We start from the raw sequence: 19266 nt of genomic DNA on the forward strand, positions 1-19266 counted from the left end.
CTGTTTTGGTTAGAACAGTGGTTCTCAACCCGGGGGATCAGAAGGAGGGGCGCAGATTGTTTTCAAGAAAAAAACAGACAGGGCATCATTTGGATACTCGGTGTATTTTATTGCTTTTCAAATAGAATGTGCACAAATGGAAAACCCACGTTCTCTCTCCCTCTGCATTTTCTTTTTGCTGGGGAGAGGCGGAGCTTATTTGTCTTTTATCTATCTGTCAGTGCAGACCAGTGTAGCCAACTTAACGACTTTTCAGACCCCTTTAGTGACTTTTTATTTCCTTGTGCCTAACAACAAATCAAGTCAAATCAAAGACATTTTGGACAAACCTTAGCAACTTTCCAAATTTCCCTAGTCCTGTCCTGTAAGTGCGAGGTCTTGCTTTCCCGCTGCGCTCTCACCTCTCTCTGCGTCTGCTCTGTTCAGTGAGGGGCTGAGAGTAATCCCATTAGACACATAGCACATAACACATAGACATGAAAGTATAAATAAGCAAGCGCAGGTGTCTGACTGATTGATTTAACAATATCATGGATAACGAGACGTGTCCTTCATCCCAATTTACATCATTCATATGTGATGTTTTTAAAATGCAAGACGAGTGTAATGCAACATGCTTTACATGTAAAATAGTCCACGTTATTACAGCCTAGTTCTCTTGTTCAAAATAGTTATAGTGTTCAGAAACATTTGATATCATTCATGTTCCATAACTGTCCGTTATATTTAACCAAGTTAAAAAACACAAAAGCAGTGTGTTTGTTGGGGGGGGGCTTGCCACATGATAGGGGGTGCTTTAATTACAAAAGGTTGAGAACCTCTCGGTTAAAGTATGTATATTGTATGCATAAGACAGACGCAGCTACACAGTCATCTGAATCTGCAGCATGTTTATAATAATAATAATAATATCATAAAAATTGCATTTTGTTGTTTATTTAGTACTGGCCTGAATAAGCTATTTCACATAACAGATGTTTACATATAGTCCACAAAACACAATAATAGCTGAATTTACACAAATGAAGCAGGTCAAAAGTTTACATCCGCTTGGTTCTTAATACTGTGTCTCGTTATCTGGATGATCAGCGTCTGTGTTTATGTTTTGTGAGAGTTGTTCATGAGTCCTTTGTTTGTCCTGAACAGTTAAACTGCCCACTGTTCTTCAGAAAAATCCTCCAGGTCCAGCACATGCTTTATATTTCCAGCGTATTCTGCATATTTGACCCCTTTCCAAGAGTGGCTATATGATGCTGAGATCCATCTTTTCACACTAAGGACAACTGAGGGACTCGTACATGACTGTTACAAAAGGTGCAAACATTCACTGATGCTCAGGAAGGGAACATGTTACATTAAGAGCCAGGGGTGTGCAAACATTTGAACAGGATGACCGGTGTAAATTGTTATTATTTTGTCTTATGGGAAACATAATATCTTATGTAAATATCTTATGTGGCTTCTGAAGTGCAGTACTAAATGAAAAACACTTAATAATCATTTAAATGAAAATCTTTTACTGAAAGATTTTTTTCATTTAGTACTGCCCTTCAGAAGCAACTTAAGATATTTACATGTTTCCCAGAAGATAGACCTTAATAGATTTGGATAGTTTTTGGGACCACTGAAGTTTTTTCAAGCTTTAAATGCAGCTGTATGATTGTGCATCTTGTATAATATGACTGGGGAAAAATACAAACACAGTAACTGAGACTCCTCATCTCTGGGTTTATGTATGAACTATCTATTAACCAAGTTTTAGGTGCGGACCTCCACATACTCTGGTGGTCCCGAGCAACTCCAACCAGCCTGTGTGTTGCATCGTTTTATTGTCCTTAACTTTAATGTCTTCTTTAAATTTGTGTTGAAATAATCACTTTGGTCATAGCGTCACCTCTGCTTTAAATATACACCATTTCTCCCCTATAGAATCAAGTGAGCATGAAGACAAGAGCACTGATGCGTCAGGCGACGTGCCCCCGCAGTCGTGCCCCACCGAGACACCCACCCTGACAGGCACAGACGCTCCTGAAGAGGAACACGATGCCCCGAAATCCCCGGCCGACTCACAGGGCAACGACGAGCTCGGGCCGCTACCCGACAACTGGGAAATGGCCTATACAGAGAAAGGAGAAGTCTACTTCATTGAGTGAGTCAAGTGCACTTTAAAGCATGCTTCAAACTAAGACACCGAGCATACGGAGACGCACACTGTTGGGTAATGGAGAGCGTCTGTGCAGCGCCATGAATTATGTGGAGAAATTAGCATAGCCTCTTTTTGCATGGTGTCATGGATGTATGAATTATTCATGTGCATAAGTAAGAACCTAAAACATTCAGCATTTTTATTTATTGAAGTTAATTAAATTGCAACTCTTTTATTTTGTGTGTGTGGGTTCGGCCATGAATTGGGACAACAGATCATATTGAGGTTTAGATGTATCATACTGATGAATGAAGCTTACATTGGTTTCAGAGACAAGACAGAATAAAGACTAGCAGAGTGAGTGAATAGGGAAAAAAGAGAGAGAGAGAGAGAGAGATGTTTTCATCCTTCTCCTCCTCTATTCCCCTTTTAATGGGAGGCAAGAGACTCATTAAAATTATTGATTGCTATTCTGTTAACTGAAACTCTCCCACCCTCTGCGCCAATGGCCTTGTGGGATATCTTGAATCTTTCTTATTGTATACTTATTACCACTCGGGCAAACGCTTTATCACCCTGAGTATCTGTGTGCTGATGGAGTCACATATAGCAGCTGTATTGCAGAAGGAGGTGGAGTACCATCACGTTGGTATAAATCTTCATTTGTGTTATAATCCCAGAAGAGCTGGAGGAAAATCAAGCAGTAAATACTTCAGCACACAGTCAGGAGTACATCCAACTTTTTCTCTTTTTTTCCCCCTCCCATTTCTTCTTAGTCACAATACCAAAACAACATCATGGCTTGATCCTCGATTAGCCAAGAAGGCCAAACCACCAGAGGAATGTGAAGATGACGGTAAGTGTACTCGTGTGTGTTTGTGTGTGTGTGTGTGTGCGTATAAGAATAGTGAATGCATGCAATTCCAGGAAGTGAAACTGTGCATAGTATTTTAAGGTTTTTCCACGAAACGATTGAGTTATCTTGGTGTTTATAGATGGTGGCCAAGTCAGAGTCAGAGGCTGTTACTATACTTAAGCTTGTTGTTTTTTCTATCTTTACTTGAGTTTTTCTTCTACCTAATGCTCTTTACAAAAGAAATGTAGAAATGTATAACTAGATTAGATAGAGAGATAGAGAGAAAAAGTTATAGATTCGATAAATATTTCTCAGTCCCTCCAGGATTTAGCGATTTTGCGATTGCAGTAATTAACGCAAAAAAAAGTGCAAAACTACACAATATTCGGAGGAACTCGCAATTTTTCAAGATTTTCCGCAGATTTGAGTCAAGATGCGTCCTATGACATCATCAGGACGCGCATTCGGTCAAAGCCCTCTTCGATTCACGTGCATCTAACATGAGTACAACTAAAAGGTCTCATTTCCCAACAAACATCACTGTGAAAGTCCGTGCAAAACAATTTCGTGCAATTGCGAAGTAGTTAAGCACAAAAAACTTTGTTGCATCGCAAATTCTGAAACATGCTGCAGCTAAATAAAGCAATTTTGCCCCCCCCCCCCCCCAAAAAAAAAAAAAAAAAAAACGGAGTGAAATCCTGTACGGACTGATGTTTTAACATCTTAAGTTAACTTTTTTAGGATTGGACATCTTCAAGCAGTTGATCTAAATTAAATATAAACATTACCAGATGTGACAACAAGAATGAGATCTATTACCTATCACTGTAAGCTACCTGTTTATACATATGATATGTACAGTATTTATCAAGGCATTTTGTACAGTATTGTCACAGCTAGATATTGACATTCTGCTAGTTTGTACCATAAGAGCTAGTATCATGCTAGCTAACATTTGAGACATTAGGAATAAAGTTGTTAGTTTGCCTTAGCTAATGTTTTCCCACGTGCCTTGGTTCCATCAGTAACTAAGATCTGTGTGTGATTTGAGACAGGTGTCGTTTTCTTTTTGTGAATCTTTCCTTCTGTACTTCTACCAGAATGTTTATATAGTAGAGTAGCTGCATTTTTACCTGAGCAAAGAACTTGTGTACTATTAGTATTAGGATCATAATGGACTTTGCAGCAGAGACAGTGTAGGGTTTGTCTAAGTGTTAAAGGGAATTATTAAGGTCGTCACAAGTATGGAACTGAGAGTTTGTTTTGCGGCAAAAGGATGATGATTTTACCTGAAAATACTGGGCAGTAGTTCAACAGCTCAAGTATGAAAATATACAACAAAGGTTAAGGTTGGGGATGAAGTTTGCATTTGATACCTTTTATCGCAGCATTTTATAGCATCCGTAACACTGTTATTTATTAAACAAAGCAAAACAAATGAACATTACAGCACTAAAAGATTCATAGCTAGAAGCTGGAATTGCTTTTTTTCTTCTAGCTCGCATTCTGCAAAAGCATTGGTCAGAGCTTCTTTTGCTATTTTACGATATTTTACTTATCTTGGTGGTCGGATTTATTAGCTAGTCCAGTGTGCTGCTCAGTTTCTTGTTTTGTTACCCAGAAACCTAACTATAGTGATATGTGATACATTGTTATAACATATGGTGAGTTACAAAGCTAGGTAAGTGCATTAATACAGACTACGGTAAACAATTATTATATGTTTATTATCCTCTTTAGGGAAAGGTTCTGATGTATTGCATTGTGTTTGTGCGCTAGACAAAAAGTCAGCAAGTCACTGGGCAATGATTCGGCCGTGAGATTTGATTCTGTCTCTTTACATCACATCATTTTGCTCCCATGTGTGTGTTTGGCTATTGTTTGGTCAAACTGCTGTTGAGATGTTAAATTTGAATCTTTACACTGTCAATGTTTGAGTTCAGAACACAAGCAGCGAAGTCTTGCCAGGCTGTCATTCTGTCATTTCACTGCTCGTCTGCTTGAGTAAAGATTTGCTGTAATTACAGCAAACCCTCTCCTTTATATGTGATTGAATGGTTACGTCTATTAATCTCCAACCCAGTTAAGAGGATGCTCACTGATAATGAAGCATTATTCTGTCTGATGTCTCCTCAACAAATAGCTTCACTTCATCCTGAAATGCTGCAGCTTTCTTTGACGAAGCTTTGTCTTGCCACCAATGCTGCATCTAACAGTGATTTAAAAAAAAAAAAAAAAAAAAAAAAAAAATCCTTTTGACACACAAAAACTCATTTGAAGATGGACAGGTAGTTTCAATGTCTGACACACCTGTAAATGAGATGAATATTCATCCACCCTCACAAACAACAATCAAGTTCTCAATCTCATGTGCCGTTAGAGACATGTTATAATAGTGATCTGATTTTTCAGGCAGAAATGGCTGCCGATGTCATGCCACAATAACAGGCTTTCAAATAATGTGACAAGAATTGAACCAAGACATGTGTGCACACGGACCATGGGGATTTGTTTACACGTGAAACAAAGAGAACAAGCTTAGAAACACAAAGTCTTGCATCTGCAGGGTTCCCAGTTCGATCCTGATCTCAGGTTACGGTCTGTGTGGAGTTTCAGATGTTCTCCCTGTGTCTGTATAGGTTTGCTTCAGGTTCAGAATCTGCCAAAGCAGAAGTAAACAAGGCTATATCTAACTAAACTATAAACACACAGAGCCCAGGTAGACAGTTTCACTATAAATGGAGTGTCTGTGATACGTGTTTAGTTACACATAACAATTACATAAACAAGTATAATGTAACCGCTAAGAGGTTTCTGACCTGTTATAGAACGTCTTCTGTACATACACCCGTATCAACTTAGTATTTTTCTAGAACTCAATTAAAAGATCTTGTATGGTAGCACTACTTGTATTGTTCTCCGCTTGATATATCACTTTGCTTGTATTTCCTCATTTGTAAGTTGTATTTGCTTTGGATAAAAGTATCTGCTAAATGAATAAATGTAAATGAAATTTAGTTGGGGTTCAGGTACGTATATCTTGACTTTTTAAAGTCTACATATGTAAACGTTTATATGTATATTTATATATATATATAGACTTAAAAAGTGTATATATATATAGATGTGTGTGTATGGTGTATGTATATATATATATATATATATATATATATATATATATATATACACACATACATACATACATACATACACACACACACCTATATAATTTTTGTATTTATATATTTCCTGTAATATTGTGACATTTTAGTGAAAAATTAATGATGTATTAACTACACTGAAACTGTCCATTTTTTTCAAATGTAACTTGTATATAAATATAATAAGGGGACAGCTCCTCTTACTATAAAAAAAAGCTTCTTAGAAAACCAGCAGTTCATACAAATATAATAAACCCCACTTGTTACACCTGAGACAAAATGGCATTTTACAAATAGTCAGAATACGCTGGTGTACTTATATGAGAGAAAACTGAAGTCGATACTACTACTATGCTGCTGTACTCCATCGGGGGTTTTTTATTTGCGATGAAACATTTCTCTTTTTTTTGCAGAAAACTACTTGAATTGGCGAAACTGCAACTTCACGAAATCGTTCTTTCGTAGTGATGTTTGTTGGTAAATGAGACCTTTTAGCTGTACTCATGTTCGACACACGTGAATCGCAGAATTCATGACTGAACACCCATTGTGACGCCGTCACTTGACATATCTTGGCCCAAATCTGCGGAAAATCTGCGGTAATTTTGAAATATTGCAAGCTCCAGCGATTATTGCAGAATTTTATCCTGGACGGATCGATAACATGTTGACAGTTTGTCAGATTATGCTCTAATTCATGTCACAAGATCGTTGTGTAACACAGCACTACTGCACAATTATTCTTCCTATCACTTGCTTCGACAACAGTATATTCTAAATAAATTATTCAAAATGTTTATGTATTGTTCCGTAATTCCTAATATGCGTTGTCAGCTAGCACCGGTCAGCTAGCAAATTTCAGAATGCTATAAGCACAAGCGTTAATGAACAAAAACACCAATACCCAATATGTGTGTACTTTATGTGTGTATGGGGACTGCAATGTGCATGCCACAGAGTGAAGAAGGGAAGTGTTACAAATTTAGCCTAGCTAGATAATATTAAGCTTGTTTGTTCACTATAGCATCAAATATTGGTCGCATTTCACTAGTCATCTTAACATTTTCCTTTCAGGAGCTTAGTAAGTTTGCAGAGAGACAAAAAACACTAACCAGTTCGAAATAAATGCTGATAAAAAAACAGAACGCTTATTGTTCCTTAGCCTTATTTAACTAGTTTAGGCTATGTCACTAAGTACCTGCTTTCTCAATGCAGAGCTATCAAATTTATGAATAAATGAATCCTTGCCTCTAGGGATGCACTGAAAGTTCAGGCAAAATAGCCAAGAGGATAGTGAATATTCGACTCATTATGTCTCACTGTTTTTGTTGTTCTTCTTTGGATGTTAATGACTCGGACGAACAGGGGCAATACTTTCAGCAGTGGAATTCTCCACTATCTGAAGACACAACACCCCAATCAAGAGGTCATACATAACGCAACAGAGAAACCACGTATTGCATAGTAAAGCATATCTATGTACTGTGTGAAAAGGAGCTGAACTTCTGTTTGCTGCTGTAATGAAGAAAACATGATGTTGACGTCTTCAGAGTGATGGTTACTGAACAAGTACGGGTGCCTCATTAAAAGTTTATTTTTGGTGGAGGAAACGTTAAGTCAGCCAGAACAACAATAAAAGGCGACTTTAAGTGTGGAGTATAGCTGATACAGTTTGCGTAGTTAAAAGGTTAATGGTTTAACTTCCTGGTAGATAGACACTGATTTGATTCATATAGTGTGGTATTTGGGATTCATTATTTGGTGTGCCATGAAATTCATTTGTATTCCAATATCTCACTATTTGCCACTAATTGTGGTGCTTCGTCTGCAATTCCTGACTTCATGTTCTTCTGAGATTCCTAACCAGAGCTGAGTTCCCCATAATAATATGCGTTAATGAGTAACTTTTTAGAGGCATATGAAATACCTACTACTTTTGCAAGTGTTCCTATATCAGTATATCTCTATCTATCTCTATCAGTCTGCAGTGGGGGAAATAAGTATTGAACGCGTAAACTTTTTTTTTCAGTAAATATATTTCCAATGAGGTTGTTCACATGACATTTTCACCAGACTTTGGTATTAACTCAAGAAATCCACACATATAAAGAAATCCAAACATTAAAGTCCATAAATAAAGTTATGTGTAATAAAGTGGAATGACACAGGAAACACATTAACTGAAATGTATTTAATACTTAGTGGAGAAGCCTTTGTTTGTAATGACAGATTCAAGATGGTTCCTGTATGAAGAAATTAATCGGCCGCAGTATTCAGGTGTGATTTTGGCACATTCTTCTAAACATATTGTCTTTAAATCTTGTTCTATTGGATTCAAGTCAGGTGATTGACTGGACCATTCTTGATTTTTTTTTCTCTGAAACCAATTGAGAGTTTCCTTTGCTGTATGTTTTGGATCGTTGTCCTGCTGGAAGTCCACCCACGTCTCATCTTCATCATTCTGGTGGATGGCAGCAGATTCTTCTCAGAAATCTCTCGGTAAAGGGCTCCGTTCATCGTTCCTTCAATTATATGAAGTCTGACAGTACCATGTGATTAAAAACAGCCCCACACCATGATGCTTCCACCTCCAAACTTCACTGTTTTTATAGTGTTTTTAGGGTGATATGCAGTGCCATTTCTTCTCCAAACATGGTATGTAGTATGACAGCCAAAAAGTTCAATTTTGCTCTTGTCTGACCAGACTGCACTCTCCCAGTATTTAATAGGCTTGTCCAAATTGCAGCAAACTATAAATGAGCTTCAACATGCCTTTTCTTTAGTAATAGAGTCTTGTGGGGTGAGCATGAGCAGTGGCGTGCATTGCCTATTGTTTTCTCTGTGACGATGGCACCTGCTGCCTCCAAGTGTTTCTGGAGCACTTTCTGAGTGGTCCTTGGCTCTTGGGCTACTCTTCTGACTATTCTTCTGACTCCCTGGTCAGAAATCTTGCGAGGAGCTTCTGTGCGTGGCCGGTTGATGACGGAGTGATGTTGCTTCCACTTGCGGATAATGGCCCCAATGGTGCTTACTGGAGGATTCAGAAGTTTTGAAGTATGTCTGTATTCGATTCCATTAATATGTTTCACAGCAATAAGGATCTGAAGGTCTTGGGAGAGCTCTTTGCTTTTACCCATCATGAGATGTTTCTTGTGTGACACCTTGGTAACGAAAAGCCTTTTTATAGACCATCAATTTACTGACCCAGCTGATATTAATTTGCACAGATATGAGGTATAATTACTTTCTAACTACTTACAGATTTCAGCTGGTTCCTTGCCTTACCTTGCCTTGGAGAACTGCTTTTTCTTAGCGTGTTCAAAACTTTTTTCCGGTGTCATTCTACTTAATTACACAGAACTTTATTTATGGACTTTATGTTGTGAATTCTTTATATGTTTGGATTTCTTGAGTTAATACTGATGTCTGTTGAAAATGTCATGTGAATAACCTCATTGGAAATATATTTAGTGAAATACTTTTTTCTCCCACTGTATGTGTATGTGTGTATATATATATATATATATATATATATATATATATATAGTTTATATTATATATATTTTTCAGATAGCCTTTAAGAATGCCCTTGCCAAAAGAAGAATGTATTGAAATCATTCTCGTGGCTGGATCAGGAAGCTGTCACAAGATTGCATTAGACTTTATCAGGAAACATGGCAACCACATGACACTGTTACCAAACTTCTTAACAAATTCCAAAAGCCTGGAAGTGTTGTGGACCAACCGAGAAGTGGACGTCCACGAACATCCACTGACGAAGGCATAACTGACATGGTGCTGGCAAACATAGTCCCCTAAGTATGGAGACTTTTGGGACACCCTGTACATATATACAGTATATGGGTTAGAACCTAGAGATCTTGCAGCCTGTGAGATTTTGGTAACATTTCAGGGTTTTTCAGTGTATCAAATGAATTTTCATGCATGAAAAAATCCATTAAAATCCCTTTAATGCAGCAGCATCATGTGCACAAAACAGATGAGTGCAGCTCACTGAAAGTTTAAAATATTGAACATGTTGTTAGTACTGTCGTCAATCCATTGATTCAAAAGCACAAAACAAACAGGAGAGACAAACAGACATGATCATTTGTTTCCTCTCTTTATGCTTAAGAAATTTCCAGTAGAGGTTGCGCATGGCTTTGCTCTTATATCTTTGTTTATTAGTTATCACTGAGTTCTGTGTTTGAAAGCCTCTGCTTAGTTGAAATGCAGTTTATCAGGGCCAGAAAAAATCAATATCCCTTTCTACCAGTCTGTTAAGTGCTTCTGTGTGACTTGACTGCTAATACTCCTCTCCCCATTATAGCACCAATCTATTTTTTGCCTCTCTCAGCAGCTGAAAGCCTTCTCCAGCGTGTTTGTGTGCAACCCAGTGTGATGTCTGGTTTTAAGGGTGTCTCCTTTTCTGTGTGCAGTATGTTCTAGCAGGCAGAAGTTCAGTTTGCAACTGAATACATATGGACATGTCGGTAAGGCTGAAAGCACACTGGCATCTTTCTTTTTCACTACTATAATATTTTTTTTTAAAGGTTATCAGATTTCCTATGGGATTGTGTGATTTTTTTGTCTTATCAGTCTCAGTGAGGTGTGCGTTCATCTGTGCTTGTCTGTTCTTGTGAAGGAAGCATGGCATTATACTACTCAGGAGGTATATGAAGGAGGCGTGGCCTTTGTGCCTGTCAATCCCAGTGAAGGAGGCGTGGCCTTTCAGCAAGTCAGGTCTAATGAATGAGGTGTGGCCTTTGTGCTTTGTGCCTAGCAGTCTCAGTTGGGCATGGTCTCTGAACTTGTCAGTCCCAGTGATAGAGGTGTGGCCTCTAAGCTTCTTAGTTCTACTGAAGGAGGTGTGGCCTCTGGGCTTGTCAGTTCTAATGAAAGGGGCATGGCCTCTGTACCTGTCAGTCCAAGTCCCAGGGAAGGAGACATGGTGTCTGGACTTGTCAGTCCAAACCCCAGTGAAGGAAGTGTGGCCTCTTAACTTGTCAGGTTTAGTGAAGGAGGCGTGGCCTCTGGGCTTGTCAGTTCTAGCATAGGAGGTGTGACCTCTGAGCTTGTCAGTCCTACATCTACTGAAGGAGGTGTGGCCTCTGAGCTTGTCAGTCCTAGTTCTAGCGAAGGAGGCATGGCCTCTGAGCTTGTCAATTCTAGTGAAGGAGGTGTGGCCTCTTCATCTGTCAGTCCAAGTCCCAGTGAAGGAGGTATGGCTTTTGTTTGCACAATACTGAATCAGTGATCACTGAATGTGTTGATGGGGATGACAGTGATGTAAATCATATGCTTTGGCCTTTGCAGTCATCAGATCTCAACACAATTGAACACCTAGGGGAGATTTTGGAGTGACATGTTAGACAGTGCTCTCCACCACCATCATCAAAATACCAAAGAGGGAAAATCTTTTGAAGAACAATGTTTATCTCCACTTGTAAAATCTGTGTCAGGGTGCACTGTGGGTGTTCTGGTGGCTTGTGGTGGCTCAACACCTTACTAAGATAAGTGATCTAAGGATTATGCTTAAGAATTGTGACTTACACATGAGATATACTAATGAAATTCTGATGGACACATAAAAAGTGCTATCACCTCCCCGAGGCTGTAACACAAATGTCTACTGGGTTTATATAGTTCTCAATTTGATCAAATATACCATTTCTGCCTGTCTGTTTTATATACTGTATACATATTTCTCTTTGTGTCGAGGATGTTTGCTTCAGTTTGAAGCCGGATTTGCAGTTTTCCGTTTGTGTAATATGGAGCAGTGATTTATTTCAACCAAATGTATCACATTTCATGTTAGTAAATCTTCAAAATCCTGAAGGAATATGTTCATATGTTCACACTTTCTCACACATGCACGTCGACATACACACACAAACACACTCATGTTTAGACTCATCCATGCTCTCAAATATACATAAAACACTCGGTGAATGAAAGAGCCTGAAAAAGAGACGACTTCTGCAGTTGCCATGGCAACTAGCGATGGAGGACCAGTGATTTAAGGTGGTTTGTGTGAGATTGATATTTAAGGTGGTCTGCTTCAGAATCTAGCTGTGTGTGTGTGTGTGTGTGTGTGTGTGTGTGTGTGTGTGTGTGTGTGTGTGTGTGAATGTGAGTCAGATAAATAAGAGATTGGAATTTTGATTAGAATATTATCAGTTTGTTGTTTAAACTAGTTGTAAAAGCCAATTATTACATTAAAGTGTAAGCTATGGTTATAAAATTGAATTCAAATGTCAGACCGCAAGTGTGTGTGTGTATTAAAAGCTCTTTTTTGGAGATGTTCTAGAGATAGACATTGCATTTCGTGGTACATGGTTTTAAAATATTCTATAAAACATCTCAAGGGGTTTAATTCATAGATCAGGCAGTCAGGTTGGCTTAAGTCAGCCCGCTCTCTCTCTCAATAAAGAAAATGTCGTTGACGAGGGTGACTCAATTTCTCTCCCACTCACGTTTGCCGTCGGTGCGTATTTGAGCAGTGACAATCTACTCTTAGTGCTGAAATAACCCAGATTGGTCAGGTCTCTCTTGATACATTAGCTTGTGTTTTAGTGTGTGTGTGTGTGTGTGTGTGTGTGTAGTAGGGGGGAAAATTGATTTGTGTAAACCTCTAGGAGACTCCTCCATACCCATCAGTGATCACTGTCAAAGCTGGTCAATTTCGGTCCTTCTGGCTTTCAGCCCAAATCGTGTACTCTACATAATGAGAGTCTCCACAGCTAATGTTTATTCTGCCAACACAAGCTAAAGAAAATCAGTAGCCAGCCTGGAACCCACACACACACCCACACCCACACACGCACACACACACACACACACACACACACACACACACACACACACACACACACACACACGAACACACAATTGTCTTACTATCCTTGTGAGAACCTTCCATTGACATAATCATTAATGCAGCTAATTAATGCAACAATGAAAAAGAAACCTTGGATCAGAGTAAAATTGTGTCAGCTTGCTGCAGGTTTTTTTTTCTCAACTGAAAAAAAAAAAAGAAACAAAAATTAAGCACCTGTTAGAACTACAGCTGGCACTGATCTGATACTCAATGGGAAAGGTTGGATTTGGATTTGGAAAGGAAATGTATTTTTGGAACTGGAAATGTTTACATATAAAGAGACTTGACTGTTGTTACTTTTGTTAGGATTTGATTATATTTACACTTTATTGTATTTACAGTGTGATAGTTGTGTGAAAGAGATTTTAACTACGATGTCATAATCAAGGATTCAGTATCAGAAAAGAAAAAGTGTTATCACATACAAAATGTAACAAATATATTTATATATATAGATAGATAGATAGATAGATAGATAGATGGATATATAAAATATTTATCCAGTTGAGAAAAAGAAAAACATACCTGCGATAAGTTGATGCAATTTTTAAGTTTGTTCTGAGGTTCAGTTTTTTTCATTTTTCATTTTTCAGTTTTTACATCTGTATCTAACCCGAACCTCAACCTCAGTAACCATTTTGGCACTTTTAACTGTTTAACTCTTTTTTACCAGAGGCCAAAAAATGGAATTTGCACCTGTTTGGGGGTTGCCTGTGTTCAGCATTGAATTTATTTGTGAAGTCACACTGCACAGTAGTGGTTATGAAAGTAGACACTCAGGGCTTTACGAAATGTGTGAATTGTTTGCCCAGCAGTTGGCTCACACCCCTCCCATTTCCCATCACCCTGCTCGCCAGCAGCTAAACACAGAGTCATGATACTCTACACACAGAAACCCAACAGTGTCCTGATTATTCTTATAACATACTTGTGATGATAAAGTAATCCCTTTGTTTATACTGATTGAAAATGTCCAATAATTCGATTTATGCAAGTCCAGTCCACACTCAGCCAGCAGAATGGAACGTCAGTGTATTGTGACAAAGGGTTAAATAAAAGCTGCAGTTTTTATAAAAAAATGCAGTTTTCATCCTTCCTAACACCCGGATACCTTCTTGCGCTCATACACACACACACACACACACGCACACACACGTGAGACCTTTAACACAATGTCACGTGGTGACCATATGACACTTTACAATGCTATTAATAATGGCCAGCATTCCCTTTGGAACCTACATTCAGCTTTGGTTCCACGAGACGGGGAACATTGGGGTTATCTGGAGTTCATATAACCCCAATTCCGAACAGGTTGGGACAGTATGGAACATGCAGAAACCCAACAAACAAGCAAAAAGAGTCATTTGAAAATTCAGTTCACCCTGTACTATACTGAAAACACATTATTAGCACATTACTTGATGTTTTACTATGTGAATTTAATTTATTTTTGTACACTCATTATACACTCATTTCAAATCTGATGACTGCAGCACAATCCAAAAATGTTGGGACAGTCCACTGTTTACCGCGGTGTAACATCACCTTTTCTTTCAAAAACACTTATTAAGTGGTTGGGCACTGAGTGAAGACACCAATTGGTTAAGTTTAGCAAGCAGAATTTTCCCCCATTCATCAATTATGTATTTCTTCAGCTGCGCAACTGTACGGAGCCTTCGCTGCCTTATTTTGTGCTACATAATGCAGGACTGCAGGCCATTTTGTTGGACCACAAAACACGATTCCTCTGAGCTATTGTCCATCTCCGATGAGAACAAGCCCAGAGAAGTGGGCAGCACTTTTGGACAGTGTTAATTTATGGCTTCTGCTTTGCACAGTAAAGCCTTAACTTGCATCTATGGATGCAGCAGCGAGTGGTGTTGGCTAACAAAGGTTTACCAAAGTATTCCCGAGCCCATGTCAGGATATCCATTACAGATTCATGATGGTTTTTAAGACAGTGACGTCTGAGGAATCGGAGATCACGCGCATTTAGAAGTGGTTTTCAACCTTGTCCTTTACGCACCGGATTCCTTGAATCTTTTCATTATATTGTGCACTGTAGAAGGTCAAATGCCCAAAATCCTACTGATTAATCTTTGGAGAATGTTGTTCTCAAAGTGTTGGATTATTCGCTGACGCATCTGTTGGCAGATTGGCGAGCCTTGACCCATCCTTGCTCTTGAAGGACGAGGCCTTTTTTGGATACTTTATATTCTATGACTAGACGATTGCCTCACCTGTTTCACATCACCTTCTTATTTCAACTTGTCACATTGCTATTAGTCCTAAATTGCCCCTGTCCATACTTTTTTGGAATGTGTTGCATGCATCAATTTCCAAATAAACGTTTATCTTAAAAAAAAAACCAGTTGATTAGGTAAAACAGCAAATACCTTGGCTTTATATGTTTTTTGTTTAAATACAAGTCAAAGTACATTCCCAAAATCACTCCTCTATGTTTTTATTAGCATTTTCCACACTGTCCCATCTTTTTTGGAATTGGGGTTGTAGAACATAATTACATACGTAACCTCTTAGGGAGCAGCCAATATGAAAACATACCTCCCGTCCCCCTCCCCCCACCTCTGGAGACTGACAGTCACTCAGTGTGTTTTTGTAACATAATGAAAGTGAATTGCATTTTTGGCACAAACAGTATTCATCATTTGTATGTGCTTCTGTGTGAGCGTACTTGAGTAGCATCACGGATGTGAAGCACACGTGTCCCTTCCTTTGAGTGTTCTATAGTGGTTCTGTTCTCCCTGCTTTGTTAATATACAGTTTGAGTAAGATAAGGATAAAAGTGACGGACATAATGATCTGTTGATCTCATCACGCTGTAGGCTATTCCATTTTTTTTTGGTTGTCATGGTGATTCAATGGTAAATTTGTCGTGCATGGTTCAGAAACAGGAAAAATCCACTGCACATGTATTCATCCTGTACCATGTTATTCAGTAAATACTGTGTGTTATTCAGGAACCACAGTGAAACTAATCAGGAATTTAAGTCTGGACTTGCTGATAAGTCGAATGGGTTAAAAGAACACTGATCGAACATATATCTACACGTGCAGTCTTTAGCAGGGGATTTCCAAGTTTGAATATGTCCATAAGATGCATTTTTAAGGTACAACTAAACGTTGAAGGTCTGTTTCGGGATGGACTGCTCCAATTATTTCCTCTGTAGCTCAAAATAAAAATTACAATGCATAATATAATAAAACAGATTTATTTATATGAGTGACAACAAGCTGAAAATGATTAAGTGCTAGATAAAATAAAATAATAAAACACTTATAGGGAAATAGGAAACAGGGGTTACTACCCTGAAGGTGATTATTTTTCAAAAACAGCACATCCTGACATGTTTTATTTACTTACACTACAACATTTTGTGAATTATTATATTTTGTATCTATTAAAGAACATATTATTTCTTACAGAAAAAAAAAACTCCATTTGCGAACAACTTATTTGTGGCACCTTTAAAATCAACATTCTGTCAGAATAATACGATGCATATCAACATCTCAAACGTCTTTGACCTGAATGCACTGTATGTCACCTTCTGTACCACTGAACTTTGACCACGCCCTTTTCTACCTCTACTCTGTTTAAATAAGATTGATACGTAGTAATTAAATTTAACCTTTAAAAAAAAAACTAACATATTAAGCATAGCCAACTTCAAGCGTAAAGTTTGTGCTTTTTATGACATATGATTAAACTTACCAGTTTCATGGAACTTCTGCTCTTCTCTGCAAACACAATCAGGCTTGCAAGTTCTGGTAACACAGGTCATTTCAAAATGTGGGAATATAGACTATAGTCTCTGTAACCTAAAGAATTGTGTTTTGAAAATACTATATCATGTTACCCTGTGACTACCACGCATTGTGTTTGTTCATCCATCCATCCATCTTCTATACCGCTTATCCTTTTCAGGGTCACGGGGAACCTGGAGCCTATCCCAGGAAGCATCATGCACAAGGTGGGGTACACCCTGGACAGGGTGCCAATCCATCGCAGGGCACACTCACATACACATTCATAAACCCATTCATACACTACGGACACTTTAGACATGCCTACCATGCATGTCTTTGGACTGGGGGAGGAAACCGGAGTACCCGGAGGAAACCCCCGCAGCACGGGGAGAACATGCAAACTCCGCACACACAGGGCCACGGTGGGAATCGAACCCCCGACCCTGGAGGTGTGAGGCGAACGTGCTAATCACTAAGCCACCGTGCACCCGTGTTTGTTCAGTATGTTTAAAAAAAAAAAAAAGAGGAAAAATTCAATATTACATATCACTCTTAATAAAATGTTTCATTGGTAGAGGTGGGTGTGGTTAAATCATGTACGTTGGTGCAGAACATGGCATACAGGACATTTGAGTGATTGTTTGAGATGTTGATATGCGACATACAGGAGGTGATGCGTAAGTTATTAGCATGCAAACATTTTTTCTGTGAGACCGGGTTAACTTTTTTTTATTATTCCTGTATAGTTACATTTGATGTTATGGACCATCCATGGAACAGTTCCTGTTATCAATTACGTTTTAGCAGCTGTAAACAGTCATTCCTGTACTATATCTTATATAAGTCTGTGAAACAAAAATAAAAACTTGTTAATGAGACACCACAAAGCGCACTAAGACCACAAAGTCTTTGTCATGCTGGAAATCCTCTGAATGTTACGAAGCGCTGTCACTGGAGACTCCTTCCATATACGTTAAATAAATGTCTCCTCCGAGAAAACCTCACCATTTCAAGAGTTATACTTTTTTTTTTCTCTTTTTTAAATGAAAACATGGTTTAATTAGTCTAATGTTAGACTTAGAGTATTGTGGAGAATAGCGGCCACTGTAAAAATCCCTGTGAATGAGCTGTTGCTATAGAAACAGTAATGTATTAGAATGAATATTAATATAAACCTGTGATTTGAAGAACAGCCACAGCTATTGTCAGAGCTGCTGTTATAGAAAACAAATCAGGACCTTCAACAAGAATTCAGCAGCACGGAATATACTCATGGGCATGAGCACATCAACTGTACCAAATCCTGATTTCTGACAAAAACACAACAGACGCAGCGCTTTGACACAGAGTGCTCATGACTGATATTAAATACTACTTTTGTGCACCATAAACACCTCAATATCAAGTTTGATGAATCTCAGAGCACAATCTTTATTGAAACAATTCATTCACCATGAACTACTTACAGTTCACACAGTTGAACACTTCTGGGTCATATTCACACTCTTTCAAAGAGAATACAAACATGCACAAACACCATCTGAAGTTTTATGTTTCAACTCGATACAGATCAAATAAAATGAAGCTGTTTTAAGAATAAGGTGGTCTTTTTTCTTTTCTTTTCTTTTTCCAATGCCATAGTGTCATCTTAAACAGGAGGATTCCTCTGAAGCAGCAGTATACCATTCACATCTCTCTTCTTCTACCTTTTCCTTTCCCTCACAGAGCTGCCGTATGGCTGGGAGAAAATAGACGACCCTATATATGGCAGTTACTATGTGGAGTAAGTGATGTCACCCCACGTTCACTCACAAGCGTGTCATGATACAGAAACTGAGAGCGTGTGTATGTGGAGAGAGAAGCAGCATTCAAACGAGAGCTCTGCGTTTCCTCCCTTCCAGCCACATTAACAGGAGGACGCAGTTCGAAAACCCCGTCCTGGAGGCCAAAAGAAGAATTCAGCAGCAGCAGCAAATGCAGAGCCAAGGCCTGTCATCCCTGCCGCTGCCCACCATCTACAGAGGTACCGTTTACGCACACACACACACACACACACGTACACACACGTACACACACATCAGAAACGCGAAACGGCCCGAGAGCCGTAAGTTGATTCTGTATGTTGACCTGTTTTCTCACAATTTGGATATCATTTGCCAATTCCCACCCTCTTGCTAGCTCATCAATTATCACTCAGCTTCCAACCAGAGAAGGTGAAGTCTAACATGTGATTCCTCCAAGACACGTGTAGCCAGTTTCTCATGCACTACTCATGCTCCATCACAAGACAGCGTAATACACTCAGAGGAAAGTGCCTTCTTTCACATACACAAGCTCACAGATGTCCCCGATTGGTCAGTGTCTCTCTGATTGACAGGGTAGAGAGTAACACCATCTGTCGCACACACAAAGCAGTGCCAAGTGTGCTGTCTTGGAATCCACAAAGAAC

The 19266-nt window shown here is 38.8% G+C and overlaps 1 protein-coding gene across 8 annotated transcripts in view; it reads left to right on the forward strand.

Annotated features, from left to right (window-relative positions):
- Positions 1 to 19266, forward strand: part of magi2b (membrane associated guanylate kinase, WW and PDZ domain containing 2b) — a 176989-nt gene that overhangs the window by 94160 nt on the left and 63563 nt on the right. For 5 of the 8 annotated variants that reach the window (XM_017474681.3, XM_017474682.3, XM_017474685.3 and 2 more), the window contains 5 exons: positions 1930 to 2149; positions 2923 to 3002; positions 10603 to 10656; positions 18543 to 18600; positions 18719 to 18840. In XM_017474681.3, coding sequence (XP_017330170.1) covers positions 1930 to 2149; positions 2923 to 3002; positions 10603 to 10656; positions 18543 to 18600; positions 18719 to 18840 — 534 coding nt within the window. The remainder of the gene's footprint in view (positions 1 to 1929; positions 2150 to 2922; positions 3003 to 10602; positions 10657 to 18542; positions 18601 to 18718; positions 18841 to 19266) is intronic. The other 3 variants (XM_017474683.3, XM_017474688.3, XM_017474686.3) reach the window with 2 other exon arrangements.

The sequence above is a fragment of the Ictalurus punctatus genome, chromosome 8, assembly GCF_001660625.3.
Source record: "Ictalurus punctatus breed USDA103 chromosome 8, Coco_2.0, whole genome shotgun sequence".
Lineage (NCBI taxonomy): Eukaryota > Metazoa > Chordata > Actinopteri > Siluriformes > Ictaluridae > Ictalurus > Ictalurus punctatus.